Below are 19109 nucleotides of genomic sequence, written 5' to 3' on the forward strand. Positions count from 1 at the left end.
TTGGAGACGGAAATTACCATTATATACGGACATCTAAAGTACCTTTGCGCAGCGGCGTAAATGTGCATGTTATACATCGTTAGAAGCGCACTGGAAAGGCCTTTCAAATGCGTTATAGATATTAAGAATCCAACATTGCATAATGAATTTATGCACAAAAAACATCTTCCGCCGATAGCACATGGGACCGGGAAATGACCATTATACACGAACAACACTGGTACCTTTGCGCAACTGCGCAAATGTGCATGTTATACATCGTTAGAAGGGCACTGGAAAGGCCTTTCAAATGCGTCATAGATATTAAAAATCCAACATTGCATAATGAATATTATAGCTGTCAAGGACCAACATCAGATATAGAAATAATTACCAAACGAAACAAGCACTGATTTTCGCTGATAGCGTCGGCACACCAGATGGGAAATGTCGCAGATGTACGTGTTATTCGTTGTTAGAAACAAATTTGAAAGGGCCCATATGCATTATAGATATTATGGATCGCACAACGGATGAAGGACTTATTACCCCTGCTGATAGTGGGGGTGATTCGTTAGACACGAATTTGCATATAGACATTATAGCTGAAAAAAAGAGACCTTATATATATATATACATTGTCATATAAATGAATGATAAACATTACGAAATACACGTACGTCTACGTATCAAATAAGTTGCACAATGGTGATTTATAACTCGTCGGAACCACCCCAAAAGAAACTTTAAGAGCTATTCGTATTAACCAGCACTCACCACGTGGAGGTTGCTCTTTTAAAGAGTGCCATTTTCATTTTCCTGCACCATTCCCACAACAGCAAGTTCGAACAGCGAACCCCTTTACTACTGTTGTATAAACCTAATGCGTCAATACTGACATTAGGTTATGGAATTACAGGTTATATCCTATTACTTCTAGCCTATAGTTGATTATGGTTTGATCATCTTTCCCTGTTACTGTTACCTTTCCCTTCCCCCTACCTTCCACTATCCACCTAATTTATTACCTTTTGGGCTTGATGAGTTTGCCTTTGCCTTTACTTTTGCCTTTTCCTTTCCCCCTACCTTTGGGGTTTGGGGGCTGGGGCTCAAGGCGCTGCGCTGTTGGAATGGACGCCGAGGCAGGTTCCTCACCGTCGTTTGATGCACTAGCTGCTTGTTTGATGACACCGGCTACAAATGCACACTCACTAGCAGCCTGTAAAGGGTGTTTTTAGCATAATATTTATCTACTGTTTTGGGCCATGTGCAAGATAGTCACTGGCCATCTTACGTTTTGCAGCATCATCGGGATGCTGCCTTGCCACTTCAGTCTCCAAAGCTTTTCGAACATCCGTGGCTGTAAATGTCTTACGTTTATTTCCCTCGTTGGGTTTAAAGAAACCTCTTTCGCCCTGGAAGCGGGCCAACTCGAGGGACATGTTACCCACTTCGGTACCATTGTCCACCTTTCTGAAGAAGGGGACTTTTCCGGCTGGACATCTTCAGGCATGTCACCACGTATATACCGGCGGTAATCCCTGAACATGTTGTACTCCTCTTTGCACAAGGTTATGCTGACCAGGAAGCTCGTGGACGTCTTGTGGTCCATGAACGAAATTTGGTACCTGCCGCCAACGGATCGTGCCTTATCAAAGTCAGCCAACTTCATACAGGATGCCACCGAAGGTCTTTGGGGATGACCAAGTTGAATTATCCCACAGGACAGGTACCGCATCACCAGGCGCTGATCGTCATCGGATTGTCGATCTGCCTTGGCCCGATCAGGATGTCCCTCACCTCCTGTCTGGTTGCAGGATCTGTGTATCCCTTTTGAGCAACGGAAATGGATGGCGGTTGCCTGGTTTCATCTCTGAATTCTGCAACAGATTTATGGGCTTCCTCGCGTTTATATTGTTTACTTACACCTGTATATGAACAATTTGTAGCGCTTGTAAACCTACGCAAATTATCGCAAACCCTGGGTGACATTTTAACATATGTTTGACAGTAGGTGAGAAAGGATTTGACTGCTGCCATGTAATTTTTAATGGCACCTGCAGAAACCCCGTTTTGCGAAAATACCATGTTGAAATGATGTATTTCATCTACGTGCTCAAATATATCAAAATTGATACAAGCCATATTACTATTTGGGAATACCTGTTTTTTGATAAAATAGAACAACTTAGAAACGCGGCGACATGTGTCCCCAGCATTACGCCCTGCTTTTTAAGAATATTGGTTAAATATTGCTTAAACCCTGAAAGTGTGGGTTCACTTTCAGGGAACCTATCATATAAGCCAGAGTTAGTTAGATTAGCCCTGACTGAGTTGTGTTGGTAATTATACCGAGTACCATTTCTGGTCGACCCAGTTAAACCAGTACTGGTACTCGGCATTGGATTATTATTTGAAGGAGGCTACAGGTGCGTCCTCTCCTTGTATTGTGTGGCCAAAGTGTTTTAGTACCCTGATGTACTCAGGGATTTGGTTTTTGTTTATTGTGAATGTGCCACAAAATGCCAATAGAGCCGACATGGACACAAGCTGAGTAGCTGTATAAGACTCGCTTTGGCGGCGATTTTGGGCATGAATGGCGTTTATAGCAGCAGTAGAACTGTTAGGATAACATTTTTTTTTAAATGCGCAACGCCTTTGTAATATGTTTTGCACTTTTGACAAACCACTGATACATTTGTGGAAGGCATACTGGCAAAGATTCACTGTACTATGTTTCTGGGAGCTACAGAAAAGGGCCTTGATGTCACAGTTTTGTACTTGGATATTTTAAGAACCCTATTTATGCTATGTATCAGTTTGATATATTGAGCAGCGTAGATGACTTATTAAAACAAGCAAAAGGTAATAAAAGTAAAGTTCACTTGCCAATAGGGATCGTCAACGCCGACTGGTATTCGTCCACTAAGACACTCGGTCTGTGATGATGATATTGTGAGCATTCACTTATATTACCACGTCCCCACGCCAGATAGCCAATGGAATGGTTTAGATGAAGGTCACTGTCATGTGACCAAGTCGGATGTTTTAAGGGAGAGGAGGAAATTGTGAATTGCCCATCTCCATTCTATGCATGACGTCCATTTGGAGGGGCAAGGGCACGCCAAAAGGTGTGAATTGCCCATCCCAATGAAAACCAAGCATTCTATGCACATGGCCGAAATCAGTCGGGCGACAAGATTATAAAATCACAAAGCTGCTTATCAAAAGGAGGATATCTTCACGGTGACGAAATTAAATTTGCTGATTAGTGGTACATCTCCGGAAATCACCTGCCACGCCTCAGACTAAACAGTAAACACAGCAGAGTGATGGACAGCTAATGAAGTGATAATTAGATTTACAGGAAGCTAGAGATGTGCATGTATATACAACGAATCCACGAGGACAGGTCAAACAGACGTTATAAAAACAATGATGATACGTAGATGTGATATATAGAGTGTGATATAAAGCTAATTAAGTGACAATAGCGGCGGCTTTTGTGATAAAGTATAGCTGTCATAACGCCGACGGGCCGACGGAGCATGCACGCCAGATCATAGATTTGATCCGGTTTCAGCAAAATATAACGGCGCGCAGAGCCCGACTATCAGGTGTGACTCGAATGCACATTATACCTTGGCAGAACCGCATTTTCAAGGGCTTTCTGATACACTAACATTATAAATAATAACACTACAGGTATTGCTGTTATGGTTAGATTCCAAACGCTTGTCCTTTTTTAGTTATGTCAAGCATGTTCATTCCTGTATTGCTCATCTATCTAATGTCGCACAACAACATATTACATATTCCCAGAATCCCACATGAATGATCTTGCAAATGCACTATAGATGTAAATATTAACACCGCCGGTATAGGCGGTGTACAAATTCATCTATATTCCGCCAATCTATATCACGTCCCTTATATTTTGCAGTTCGCACATTAATACTCATATACCTCTATTACCCACTCACACCAATACAAACGTCCACAACCACAATCATATTCACATCCCCACACACAAGCATACTAAGACCGCACTTAAACCCAAACTCACATCCACACTCACACACACCAACGGTCACATCCACATCCACATCCCCTTAAGAACCACAGCCACCACACCTCTAAGCACATGCGCCTGAATATTTAACGTAACTAAAAGACGTTTCGTAAGCCTAACTTTGGTAACATTTACAGACATAACCTGCGGCGATCCGAATCTTCTCTACCCTCACGCAGTAGCTACCCGTCAGACGCCCCACTGGATGGACACCATGTCCTTCAAATGCGAGCCAGGCTATATGAACATGGGCAGCTATGGATGGGTGGGCTGTACCATCAAGGGAACGTTTCTTTCGCGATTTAGTGTCAATGTGCCTCACTGTGTTCGTAAGTTATTCTCAATGTTATATTCTTAGACCTGCTGACAGTACATGCATTGAAGTGTGTCTTCAGTAACGCCATGTAACCAACCTGAACTGGCACGATGGTCTATGTCCACCCCGACAAGGTAGTCCATGTCCTCTCTGACACAATGGCCAATTTCTTCCCTGACATAATGTTATATGTTCTTCCTGACTGATTACTAGAAGTCTTTCTTGAAACGATTGCCTATTTCCATCCTGTCACGATAGTCTGTGTACATCTCCCCCCTCCCCCACATCGACAGGATGACAGAATGGTCTCTCTCCCTTGACACGATGCTGTCCCTAAGAAGATGACCTCTCTCACACAATAATCTTTATCTTACCTCACACATAAATGACGTTTTCCGATTAACTGAGCCAATCCATTTACCCGCTCAAAAGCGAGTAACATGTTCTATGTTAACCGTGGAATGCCCAACGGTGGGAATTCATTTGGTACTTACTGTTAGTAATGTTTTTTCTGTTATCGGTATTGCCTAACTCTGGTACACCTTATTATGATCCGATACCTGTGCTTAAACAGTTCAAAATTAACATTGAGGTGTTCGGTAAGATAAATACGTTGTTCACTGGTCACGAGGGGGACATGGGTTGATGTACCCTCGATGTTGTTTATGTTCCCTGAGCCCTAAGAACAACTTATAATGTCCTCTCGACAAGACGTTAATGCTAACTTGTATTGTTATTAGGATGTGTGTAAGTTTCTTAGATCTCATCCACAATCGAATTCATCACAAGTATGAAAATGGTAATTTTAAGTTATGGCATAAATATCAGGTCATTTTCATATTTAACAGCTAATTTAAATAGGGTGTTCCATAACAATGAATAGATGTGTTTGTTTTTACTTCTGAATTTAGTGAAGCTGCATTGAGTGATTATGATAAGTGTCAGGTTGTCTTGTTGTTTACAGCGAACACTGCTGGCCATTGTTCTCGAATATGTCACCCATCTTGCAAATTTCATGCAGTTTGAACAACAATGGCTTGGTTCTTCAAACATTTCAACACACTCTTCTTCTGACCAGATCGAAAATGTCATTCAAGAGATCGCTAATAAAGCAAACTTCATTTCACAATAACTTTTTCCTTTGGGTATATTATCTCACCATACGGTGAAAACACAGCTTATAGATAGACCTCACTATCAACGTGACGCCAATGACACAAACGCACATGACCACAAGAACACAGCGCCAATATAGTTTTAACTGTTGGATAAACTTCAATCTGTTGCTTATAGACGACCTCACTGTCATGTCAGTCTTACATTACTTTTCCTATTGTCCTCCTGAGAGGGTACCTAAGTAACAAAACATTTCAAGTAACTTTAAGTCTACCAGGATTTTTTAACCATAGTATTTTTGTCATTTTAATGTATTGCTAAATCTCAGCATAAACCTCAATGACTGAAGGGATGATGTAAATCCAGCTAGTGTCCATGCAGATAGCAAAGGTACTGTAAGTCCCCATGGTCCCTAGTATGGTGATCTACCTTCAGCTGTTGGCGATCTTTAGCCCATTTTTACATTGTATTGTTCAAAATTAGTTATCTACTTTCAAAGATATCTGCTAGCTAGTTTTAACCCATTTTGTGATAATCTAGTAATTTTACTGTCCTTCGTTGACAGGGTTTTATATATTAAATGTATTTATTATGAATTTAGAACTAGTTTTAGTCACGATATGGCTGAAATATTGCCGATGTGACTTTAAATCTTAACTCAATCGCTCATTACATTTCCTTAGAAACACGGGGGAGCCTGAAATCTCTGAGAGAAATCCATTTGTACTATTTTGGTGATAAAGAGACTTATCACTTGGTTCGTGACTTACCAATCTACAACATAGCGAACGATAACAATGTCTTTGCTGTCTTGAACTTTGTTCTATAATATTCAGTAACTGAGCGTATAAAAAATTGTATTTCAGCGGAAAAGGAATATGGTCTCTTCCGATACGCTCCACAGGCAATCCGTCTGGAGATCATGGAGTCTTTCCTTGCGGAATCAGACATCGATTGCGCTATTGCATGCAGAGAGTCGTCATCGTGTACCCACTTCATCTTTGAGAGCAACACGTGTGACATATGCAAGCTTCCTAAATGGAGAAACGGAGGAAACAACATGTACGGAAGGAAACTCTGGCAGAAAGTGTTACCAACAAAGTATTCTCTTAACTTTCAAACCCCCTAAGGTGTATACACTAATATACCATCAGGGACAAGCAACGTAAATTTTCATTCACTGTCTGATGTCCCGTGTCCTATGTTGGAGTTTGTTTTCAGTGATCGACAGGAAACACTCTCGTGATTCTCATACAATATTAGGACAGTCTTTTACTGAAACCCATTAGATGTCTACCACGACAAAAAGGAAACAAGTTCATTTTCAGGACGAGTGTGGAATTATTTATACCCACATTTGAAGACAATTTCGTTTTTGCTACAACTGACTCATCAAAGCCCTTTTGCGCATGGATAGCTTTTTTGCACATAAGCATTGCTACATTAGTCCTCTTTACTAATTGAGAATGCAGCTTTGTGTCAAGTATTACTGGTTCTACTTTGAGGATATGAGACTGATTAGTGCATATACTGAACACAACAAATACAAAGTCACGAGTTTCCTTCCTTCTGAAGTGTGTTATGCAATAGGGAGCGGCACTCACACTTCACTGCTTCATTGGGATGAACAGACAACAAACAAGCTGAATGACATTCAGCCAATAATCAATAATACCAATATCAATATCCCGTGCCGTAGAAATGATGTTGTTACGTTGGTGGCGAGTAGGGCATTTCCACGTGACACATGCTTTTCTTAATAAAAGGGAAGATGTTCTTATGTGCATTCCTTGCCAATGTCGGGTAACTGTGAAACTAATTTTATGAGGATGTGAGGATACAGTTTTAATGTGTATTTTAATTTGAAAGCCCTTATTACTTAAGTCCATAAATAAAAGATTATATAATTTAAAAAAAAGGAATACCGTTTTAAGACAAGATATAGATTTTAATCTCTTTTTGTGAGTTTTATTCTTTTCTCTGTGATATACACTTTTTTATATTCTTAAAATGCAAATTTTAGAACTTATTTATTGGAATTATGTGTAGTATCATTTCTTGTTATTGTTTCTATGTCTCCTGTAGTTCCATCTCGTAGAAAGAAAAACCTACAAAAGTGAATAAACTCTTTTCAGTCTTTATGAACAAAGTCAAGGTATTTTTGTTAAGGCACACGGAACCATTAGCTTGAGTCATAGCTTGGATGAGCATTATCGTCTGTGGTTTGGGACTAAATTATCATTTGATAACATCTTCAAAGGAGAAGGGACCACCTTCAGAATTCTTGACTCTGAACAACGCAAGTGTGCATTGACATCTCAAAACACTATCAATGGGTCTAGGCTAACTGCCCCCTGGCTATCTGCCCCCCGACAACTGCCCCCTGGGTTAATTGCTCCCCAGACAACTGCCCCCCATCATAACAAAATCACATAAGGTAACGTAATAGTTTTAAATTTCTTCATATATTTAATATTTATAGCACTATATAATGCAACACAACATATCAATCGTCAGATTCATTTAGAACACATTTTTCAGAAAGTTCAAAAATATCACTTCACTTCACTTAAAAGGACAGATTGTGGGAGATGGCTCTTAAAAATTCCAAAATGACCATAGAGATATATTTTCAACAACACGTGCAAGTCTTTTGGCACTGTCACGGTAGGCTTTTCGTTTCGTTTTTGGGATGGCCAGCCTGTATGCTAGCAGGTGCATGATGTGTGTGATCATGCAGACGACCGACTACTCCTCCGTCTTTAACTTTAACATTAGCCTTACACTGACTGCGTCTTCTCTTCACACATTCATAAGAGTTAACTCCACCTATATACTCTTCACAAATTAAAGAAAACAATACTCTTTGCACATGTCCCTTTATAACTGTTTCAAGTTATGTTGCTAAATAGACACAAAAACTCGAAGTCATGCTGGGAGTTAGGGTCCTCGAAAGCTCTGGAAACCGTTGATCTGTGATGGGCGAGCAGATAGGGGAGCTTCATGAAGAGGATTTCAAACCGCCTGACCCGTGACTTGTTATCTAGTTGCCTGGTGAAAATGTTACAGCAATATATGAATCCCCCTTTGAGCTCAATTTTGTAGATTCTTGTTTCAAATCAGTCTATTCTGCACACTTGACGTTAACCTGGGATGCCCTGAACTTAGTCGATCGTGTGAAGATTGGTACCTATTCAATAGTCTGCTAATAACTGCTGTGAAACTTTCAAACGTACTGGCGGCTGACTTCTAACAGACTTCATGACAATAGCCCAAAGACGCCGCATCACTAGTTTATATTGTCAAATAGATCATTGTGTGATCAGCAGGATCATTCAAATTTACAGAAGAATAAGATCGCCCCTATAAAACTCGTCATGGAGATTTAACGTTTTATTTTCTATTAATGGCGTTGAATATATTCAAAGGACGGACACTCTAACCACTACACCACAGAGGCGGTTGTTTATCCTCAAAGGTATTGATGTGAAATATTAATGCTGCAAACACTGGCTTAACGGTGTTTACCTTGTGTGGCCAACTGAATATAGATCGCAATCACATTTTTTTTTTGAATTTACGAAACTTTTATAAAACTAGTTTCTTACACATGTTGTTATGCATGACATCCCTGTACACATAGATCAGTATCTTTGAATTTTTGATGTCCAGTATCGTTATTACTGACCATATTTACTGGAGAACGTACACATACTGGTTTTGTTCCAATTATGTATACAGAACTTTGTCATTGTCTTTACCGTTACTATAAGATGCACATATGTTTTGAACCAGAGTCTCCTTCTGGTCCCAAATCAAACCATTTCTGGAAACAGTCCTCTTCAGACTATAGCCTGTCCTGCTTGACTTTTTCAATCACAAGGGATAAATATTTCAGTGTTCAGAAGGTAAAAGATCTTTTTAACAAACTTAATTATTATTTAATTATTAAGTTTTTAAAAGAAACTTGAACTGATTGATAAAGTTTGATTGATACCGTTTGTCGTAAAATATTTTTTAATGATTCATTTGGAAGTTTAAGTTAGTACCTTAGATTGTTAGTGGCTGTACCCTGAAGGGGGGTATTAAAGTAGTGTAAAATTATTGTCCCAAAACTCTCAAAGTAAATTTCAAACTTTTTTTCAAACCAGGATTTAAAGCGTAGAATATCTGTGATTTAATTCTGGCTAAATTTGACTACATTCGCCAGAGAGGCTGAAGGGATTATCTAAATCCAACTAGGGTCCATGTAGGTAGCAAAGGTACTGTAAGTCCCCATGGTCCTTAGTATGGTGATCAACCTTCAGTTGCTGGTGATCTATAGCCTGATCTAATATTGTATGGTTGTCTATTGTGATGTATTTTTATGATAGCGTACTAGTTTTAAATTAAGAGCTGTGATAATCTAGTATTTTTACTGTCCTTCGATGACAGGGTTTTACGTTATACATTTATTGATTCGAATATTGATATAATTGTTCTCGTCACGATATGGCTGCAATATTGCCAATGTGACGTTAAGTATTAATTCACTCACTCACTCTTCAGATCATAGTGCAACCTGTCAATCATCCAAAGGGCCTACAGCATGGGTCTTGTCGAAAACCTACCATCGAGTACGAGTACGAGTGGTGTCCCAGAAGCACCAGGCCTGACCATGAAAATACGATATGTATGAAAATCTTTCTACCTATTTTTCAACATAGTAACCCTTGACTTCGATACACTTGATCCAACGTTTCTCCTACATTTGTTACCCATCCGAAAACAACGTGACCATAAAAAGTCCTCCGTGGCAGTAGTAACGGGCTCATTTGTCTCAAATTTGAGACAGATTTGAATCAAAGGAAGTGGAAGAAGTTAGATGGGGCTGGACCTGGAGAATGGGCCAGAAGTGGGAGGATCTTAAAGCCACAGCCCTGTGCAGCGCTGAATGCTATTTGAGCAGTATGAACTGGAGCATTATCTTGAAGCATCCAGACTCCCCTGCTTTGTCTTTGATGTTACCACGTAACCTAGGCAGTTCATCTGCATAATATGCACCATTTATGGTGACACCCTTCTGTAAATAGTCTATGATAATTGTGCTCCGAGTCCCAGACAACGGAGGCCATAATCTTGTGTTACGGTTAAATAATTGCCGTGACAAAAAGGTTTAAGATTCCCTCTTTGAACCAGCAAAATATAACACAGACAAGTCTAAAATATTCAATAATATATTGAACAAACAATGAGCAAGCTACAATGAATCACAATACAGATTTCTAGTACAATGCAGTTGAGTCACAAATCTAAAGTAATGGGTCACAAATATAAAATATTAACTCACCAGAGTCTTGCCATTCACAGTGATATTCTAATTGAAGGTAGTTTACAAAGAGAGCGGTCAGCATGGAATGTAGGTCAGACGATGTTGATGAACAGACGACGACGAACACAACTCCAGTGATATGATAAATCCATGTGTTAGTCCGTGTGTCAGTCCTTGCCTCGCACCACACAACAGCCAGCCTTTATATATACTGACACAGATTCTCGAACTTTCCAGCAAAGCATGGCTGTATCATTAAACACTTAGATCTTTCTCAAAACATGTTGAACATACGACACGACGACGTCAACACATAAACATCCGGTCAAGGGAGGTAACACTGGAGCGCTATCATAAAGGCGTGCCGCAAAATTACTGTTGCCACTGAACATATATGACTCGAAATGTGACCCACAACCAACACTCAAAACTTTAAACATTGTGACTCATAAATATTATCACCTAACCAATGTTATTACAAATTACAAAATACACACTCTCGTAACACTTGCCACTGTAGGGAGTTCTTTTGAAATTTATCGGCGTCGGTGAGGTCAAGTGATTCCACAGCATAATGTTCGTCTCAGGATCAAAATGTTGAACATGGGTTTCATCCTGCATTACCAGATGAGCCAAAAAATCATGGGCATCTATCCGATAGTCATCAAGAAGTTGTTTACTAACCATGACTCTTTTACGTTTTTGTTTCTCTGATAACATTCTGGGTACCCACCTTACTCATTTGCAAATATTGATGAATAACTCGCTCTACTGACGTTTTACTGATGCCATGTGCAGTAGCTAACTGTCCAATAGTCACACGCCTGTCTTGCATTATTGTGTCAAGAAGAACATTGACTTTATCTTCGGTGCTGACTTTACAGGGACGATCAGAACGTGGTTCATCTTCAGTGATTTGTCTACCCCACTGTTTTACTGCTCTATATGAGGTTAAGTATCACCAATTGTTTGTGTCATGTCTTCGAGATTTGCTTGGGAGTATACCTTTTAAAATGAATATATTGGATCCCAGCTCCACGCTCTGTTTTGTCCACTTTGAGCAGCTCTTTGAGAGCAAAGGAGAGGGTAGTGGAGCTTGACAGAAATATATAAACAGTTCTAGTTTGTGCAGTTTATGCGTTTCATGCTTCTTCTTCATAATTTAGTACTGTTCCATATACACAAACAGTTTTGTTGTGACTAAGAGATCCGATCATGGTCAGGGTGGAAACTTGTGGGACACACCTCGTAGGGTTGAACCATTCTGCAGTGTCCAGACATTCGGGATCCTCATCTTCATCCAGTCTCTTCTGCCATATCTCATCTCCATTATTGTAATAGAGAACACGGACTGTCTTATCCAAGGTAAGCGTTACGCCCACGTCGCTTACTACTGGGTCAATGGTATTTCTCCCATCTTCTTACCTGTGTGATAAATCTGTTCAATCACTTTTCCTCCCCTAAGACAGACAAACACAACCTTGAAACAGTGATTCCTGATGGCTTTTTGCTCCGAGAAGACATAACTTTATGTGTTAACGTTTCCTTTCAAGGTGATACTTAATGAACTGTTTCATCCAGACTCCATGATCTCAATCTCCACCATATGTACTCTAACCAAGGAAAGGCCTCAAGAAAGATAAATGTTGTGGACGTACCTTCGGGCGACAGACCAGCTGAGAGTAATGTAGCCGCAAGTGAGAAAAAAGGTTTCCAAATCATAACCTAACACCCCAATTCATCCACGGCATTAAACTTGGCACATGCAACTGATTCGTGCACTTGGGTACAGGGTCAATCTGGATTTTGAGATTTCAATGAAAGGTCGTTGAACCGCTCTGGGCAAATGGTATTATATAGTTTCGCTATCCACGGTAACACATAACCTCTCTGCTCCAGCGTAATTGCTGTTCTTGTAATCAAATTGGGAATTATCTACAATGTCAGTCTTGATTCAAACTGGTAAAACACTGTCACAGGTGGCCAACAGTTTTGTTGAATGTGTTTCGTTCTGTGATTTGCAGACTTGAAAACTAAGCGAGAGGTGGTCAACATTTTTGTTGAATGTGTTTCTTTCTTTGATTTGCACGGACGAAAAAGGTGCACAGACAGCGCCTTGGTAAACGACAATGATAGGACCCGTTAATCAGAGGCCAGGTTTCTCGAAATTAGCCCTTACAGGGCAAATTTTGGAGAAAATATTGGATCACTAGATCTCAAGGATACATTTTTTGTACAGTGTGTATAGCCCATTTCTGGTGCCACCCGCCCTGATATTGCTGGAACGTTGTAAACTAAACTCATTCAATCATCTCTTCTTCAAACACCTGTTTTTTTCTGTTGTCAATGATACAATTCACTTCAAAATCATTATGTGTATCGTCCACTTTTATCTAGTCTAGGGATTTGGATGCCCAGTGGGTAATCCACGTTCTGGTGCCGTGATATGTTTATAATATTGCTAAAATTGACAGGTCACCCACATTAGACTTTCTTATTCTCACTCAATCCCTACAATCTCATAATGCCTCCTTGTATTTCTGTGACCATATTTTATTTTTAATATCACCTACTTTTAGCTGGAGAAATAGTGCCTAGTATCGTAGAGAATATTGCTCAGTGTAGCATTAAAAACCCCACAAAAACAAATCAATAAGACGGAAACAATTTTCTCACAATTGCAGGACAGCGCAAGACTGAGGTCGTTTCAAATCAATGTCTAAACATTGTAAAGTATGACTGTTTTAAAAATTCTATAGTTCATATCTCCGTTCAGAAAACCGTCGCAGGCAATACAAGATTGACCTATCTTTTTATTTTTGATGGTCATTTGCCAGAATATTGAATGTTTGACTGACAGATAAAGTAGTTTTGGTTGTGAATACACAGTGCCATTTAGAAAGTGGTCAAATGTAACATATGCTATATTTGTGATTACACTTTCTTATTAAAGTACCAATTCTACTACTTTTGTTGGGCTGAGTCCCATCCGGGATTCGAACACACACCCTCCGAGTTAGGCACCTAATCTTCAACACACCAAGTCAGCCGCCAAACCTGCTCAGCCACCGCGGTTAAGGTGTGGAAGCCAAACGGCTGACTTTGGCTAACCCAACAAAAGTACTAGAATTTGTACTTTACTGAGAATGTGCAATCCCAAATATAACATATGTTATAGTTTGGGTTGGAAAGTCAGTGTCTCTTTTCACAATCTGATTTCAGTGTATACCGTCTAATATACAAACACACTTTCTATTATTACTTAACGAGGGGGGTAGCCTAGTGGTTAATGGGTTCGCCCGTCACGCGGACGGCCTGGGTTCGATTCCCAACATGGGTACAATGTGTGAAGCCCATTTCTGGTGTTTCCGACATGATATTGCTGGAATAGTGCTGCAATCGGCGTAAAACTAAACTCAACTCTTTCACTACCTCACCACAAGGGCAGCTCCAACAGCAGAACTACACTCAGTGTCGTGAACAACAATGGTGACGTCGTGCAACTCGCGAAGTCGTTCGATGATGGTTGGTATACTTGCTGTCACTTGGCCAACAGCGTGTATCGTGGTGATTCCCCTCCCCTTGAGGTACTTAGGATCCATGAGACTTTTGATTTCATCTACAACACCGAATCAGAGTGACTTGAAAAACTGATCTAGAGTAGAGAAGGTTTTAGGGCGACTTTGGGCCTTAAAAGGCCTATATGCGCCCAACACTTAACAAACTGTTATATTTTTGTTCAGATAAATTACGTCGTACTTACCCGTTTTAACGAGAAAGTCTAAAACAGCTCTTTGTATGCAACCATACATTAAATTATCGCCAAGTATTGCGTTCATTGTAAAAGTATTTTGGGTTTTGTTAAGCACAGTTTCTTTAAGAGCCTTACGTGGGTTTTCATGAGCTGGACATTCAGTGAGGTAGTGCTGAACTGTTTCTGGGCAGTGTAAGTTACAGCTTTCACACAGAGGAGATAGGTCTTTATCTAAAATACTTCTATATGCCTTTAATCCACAATGTCCCAGCCTGAGGCGAGTTAAAACAACTTCATCTCTGCGACAACGCCGACGAATTTTAAAATGTTTGTTTACTACAGGACAAGTAGAGTACATGTGTCTACCTGTAGTTTCATTATCCCATTTATTTTGCCAACATGCATTTATTGAAGATGAAATGACAAACCAGTAATCTCTTGGAATGGGCTTAATTGAATGAATATCTGGCTGTGGTCTGTTGCAAGCCATCTTAGCAAGTGTGTTAACTACTTCGTTTCCAGCTACACCAACATGTGCAGGAATCCAAACAATATCACAGCTGATGTACATGGAGTTTAAACAGTATCAAGATACAAGATGTCATAAAGTATGTTACTGCGTGGACCTTGTACACCTGACAACGAATCAGTAAACATTATTGCTTCGTGTTCATTATCTTTTACCCATTTTAAAGCTTTAAGTATGGCTGTCAGTTCTGCTGCAAATACAGACAGATGATCAGTCAATCTAAATCGTTTGGATAAACCAAGATCGGGAATATAAAAAGCTCCACCGACATGACCAGTTCTGAGATCCTTTGAAGCATCAGTGTAAATTTGAGTAAAATTGCTATATTTGGTGTGAATGTAATCTTGGGTTAGGATTTTAATAACACTTGGTGACATTTGTTTGTTTACACGCTCCGATAACTCCTGAGAAATCGAAGGTAGTGTTAAAGTCCCAGGGACCGTGTTTAGGGAGAGATCGAGCAGCATTCAACTGAATATTGTTCAACTTGTACTGTAATGCAAATTGTTGTACAAGTACTCCAAACGGTGGTTTTCCATGATTCCAATCACACATGACATATTCCACACAATCACACAATATATCAGTTGCTGGTTGATACCTAGATGAAGCTGTGAAGGATAAATAGTACTTAAGGGCAACTTTAAGACGGTGAGTGAGTGAGTTATTATTTAACGTCACATCGGCAATATTTCAGCCATATCGTGACGAGAACATTTGATATTGAAATGTAATATGTGTATAATATAAAACACCTGCCAACGAAGGGCAGTAAAACAACTAGAATATCACAATTAGATTTAAAACTAGTGTGGAAGGTTAAAACTAATAGCACTATTAGGACAATACAAGATAAAAACAGGCTATAGATCGCCAACAACTGAAGGTCGATCACCATACTAGGGACCATGGGGACTTACAGTACCTTGGCTACCTGCATGGACCCTAGTTGGATTTACACCATCCCTTCAGCTGCTGGCGATTGTAAGAAATGTTAGCTACAATTAAAATGACAAAAATGCTACGTTTAAAAATCCTGGTAAGTTTAAATTTACTTTCGAAGTTTTGGGACTTACGTACCCTCTCAGGGGGACAATAATTTTACAATACTTCAACCCCCTTGAGAGTACAGCCACTAACAATCTAAGTTACTAATCAAACTACCAATCATTAAAACACAGCTATATACAGAAGATATTAATCAAAATTCATTAATGAAATCAATTTCTTTTAAAAAACCAAGAATTAAATGAAGATGAACAGGATTAAAAAGATCCTTAACAGTTTTAACATTGAAATATTTATCCCTTATGATGGAGAATTCAACACAGTCAAGCAGGAGATGCTTGACTGTGACTCTCTCATCACAAGGGATACAAAACGGAGGATCTTCACCATTTAACAAATATTTGTGAGTATACCTTGTATGGCCAATACGACATCGTCGCATGATGACCTCTTCAAATCTGGACTGACAACCCAAGTAAGTGTAACCGATATTGGGTTTTAATTCATGCAATTTATTAATACCTACTTGGGTGTCCCACTTCTTCTGCATCAGATCACGGATGAAAGTTCTAATGCTAGCTTTGTAATCAGAGTATGGAATAAGAAGTGGTGTCACAGATTTGTTAAGTGCTGCCTTAGCAGCAAGATCGGCCATCGTATTCCCAGAAATGCCAACATGGCTGGGTAACCAACAAAAGACGATGTCGCACTGGCCGGTAGCAAGCTCATTATATAATTCAATAATTTCTAATAAAAGTGGATGTTTACAAGAAATATTTTTAATAGCCTGAAGGCAAGAAAGAGAGTCAGAAAGGATGATATATTGTTGATATTTGGGGTGTTTTTTAATATATTTTAAGGCTGTTAATATGGCGTTTGCTTCAGCTGTAAAAATAGAGCTGTTATCTGGTAAACGAGAGGAGATTGTTCTGGATCCAATGACAGTGGCACATGCCACCGCGCCACCATCCTTGGACCCATCTGTAAACAAGGATTTGTATGTATTATATTTATTTTTTAATTGATTATATTCTTGTTTATATTGTAAGTCATTAGTTTCAGATTTCTTAAACCTTGCCAGAGTGAGGTCAACTTCAGGCCTCACCAATTGCCAAGGAGGAGAAGAAAGAAGACGGGAAGGAGCTATATTTTCCAGCTCAATGCCGGCAGCAAACAGAAATGGCTTAATTCTTAAACCAAGAGGCGGAACAAGAGAAGGCTTTTTGTTGTACAAATCCTCATAGAGAGGAGTAAAGACGCAGTTAAATGCAGGATTAGACTCGTTAGAATAAAGTTTTGTTATATATTGCAAGGACAATTTTATACGGCGTTGTTTAAGAGATGGCTCATCAGCCTCGACGTAGATACTGTCGACAGGAGAGGTTCTAAAGGACCCAAGACAAAGTCGTAGACCTTGGTGGTGGACAGAATCAAGTAATTTTAGGTTGCTTTTGCAGGCGCCACCATATACGATAGAACCATAATCAAGCTTTGAGCGAACCAATGATCGATATAGGTGGAGGAGGGTAGTTTGATCCCCTCCCCACTTTGAGTTTGAAACAACTTTCAATAAATCCAGTGCCTTCAGGCATTTGGCTTTAAGTAATTTAATATGCGGCAAAAAAGTTAAATGTGAGTCAAAAATAAGGCCCAAGAACTTGGCCTCCTTTACAACTTTGATTGGCGTGCCATTTAAAGATAGTTCTGGATCCTTATGAGGCTTATATTTTCTACAAAAGTGTAGACAATTGGTTTTTGACTTGGAAAATTTAAAGCGGTTTTCAAGACACCATTTATTTATTTTATTTAAACACAACTGTAATTGCCGTTCAATGGTATGCATATTCTTACCGCGACAAGAAATATTAAAATCATCCACAAAAAGTGATCCATCAATTGAATCATTTAAAACCTTGGATAAACTGTTTATCTTGATGCTAAACAATGTAACAGACAAAATACTGCCTTGTGGTACACCCTGATCCTGATTATAATGGTCAGACAGGGTTGAACCCACTCGGACTTGAAATTGTCTGTCTTTTAAAAACTGTGATATAAAAAGAGGTAAACGACCCCTCAAACCAAAATCATGTAAATCCTTCAAAATGCCATGCTTCCAGGTGGTATCGTATGTTTTCTCAAGATCAAAGAAAATCGATACAGCATGTTGTTTATTAACTATTGCATTTTATACAAAGGATTCTAAACGTACCAAATGATCAATGGTACTACGATTTTTCCTGAAACCACATTGAATATTTGTTATAAGGTTATTGGTTTCAAGATACCAAGTCAATCTATTATTCACCATACGTTCCATGGTTTTACAGACACAGCTAGTTAGAGATATTGGTCTGTAATTCGACGGATCTGTATGATCCTTGCCAGGTTTTGGAATGGGGACTACAATGGCATTACGCCACGAGGGAGGGAAATTTCCCGACGTCCATATTTTGGTCAAATAAATCTAAAAGTGTGATCAGACATGGCTCAGGCAAGTGTTTCAGTAGCTGGTAATGAATGTTGTCATCACCCGCTGCAGTGTCATGAGCTTGCTCAAGAGCTGTATATAGTTCATGTAATGAAAACAGTTCATTATAGTCTTCACCATTATTTGATTCAAAATTAACTTTGGTCTTTTCCTGTTGTTTCTGATATCTCTGAAACTCAGGGACATAATTTGCCGATGAAGAATTTTTGGCAAGAGTTTTGCCAAGTTTATCTGCAATTTGAGACTTGTCAGTAATTAAATTATCACCATCTTTAAGATGGTGAACAGCAGATTTTGATCCTTTGCCTTTAATTCTTTGAACCATGTTCCATACCTTAGACATTGACGTACGTGAGTTAATTTTGGAGACATAGTTCCTCCAAGATTGCCGTTTATTTTGTTTGAAGGTGCGACGTGCGTTCGCATTGCGCATTTTAAATTGATTTAAGTTGTGGACAGTTGGGTGATGGCGGAAATATTTCTCTGCCTTTTTCCTCGCTTTTCTAGCATTTTTACAGTCTGCATTAAACCAT

The 19109-nt window shown here is 39.4% G+C and overlaps 1 protein-coding gene across 1 annotated transcript in view; it reads left to right on the forward strand.

Moving 5' to 3' along the window:
- LOC124273429 overlaps nucleotides 1-7603 on the forward strand; it is a 32773-nt gene extending 25170 nt beyond the window's left edge. Inside the window, exons 2-3 of the mRNA XM_046708697.1 lie at nucleotides 4189-4380; nucleotides 6350-7603. Coding sequence (XP_046564653.1) covers nucleotides 4189-4380; nucleotides 6350-6612 — 455 coding nt within the window. The 3' untranslated portion in view covers nucleotides 6613-7603. The remainder of the gene's footprint in view (nucleotides 1-4188; nucleotides 4381-6349) is intronic.
- Nucleotides 7604-19109: the final 11506 nt, after the last annotated feature.

Source organism: Haliotis rubra, unplaced genomic scaffold, assembly GCF_003918875.1.
Source record: "Haliotis rubra isolate DU_JTF1 unplaced genomic scaffold, ASM391887v1 Scf180, whole genome shotgun sequence".
NCBI classification, from domain to species: Eukaryota; Metazoa; Mollusca; class Gastropoda; order Lepetellida; family Haliotidae; genus Haliotis; species Haliotis rubra.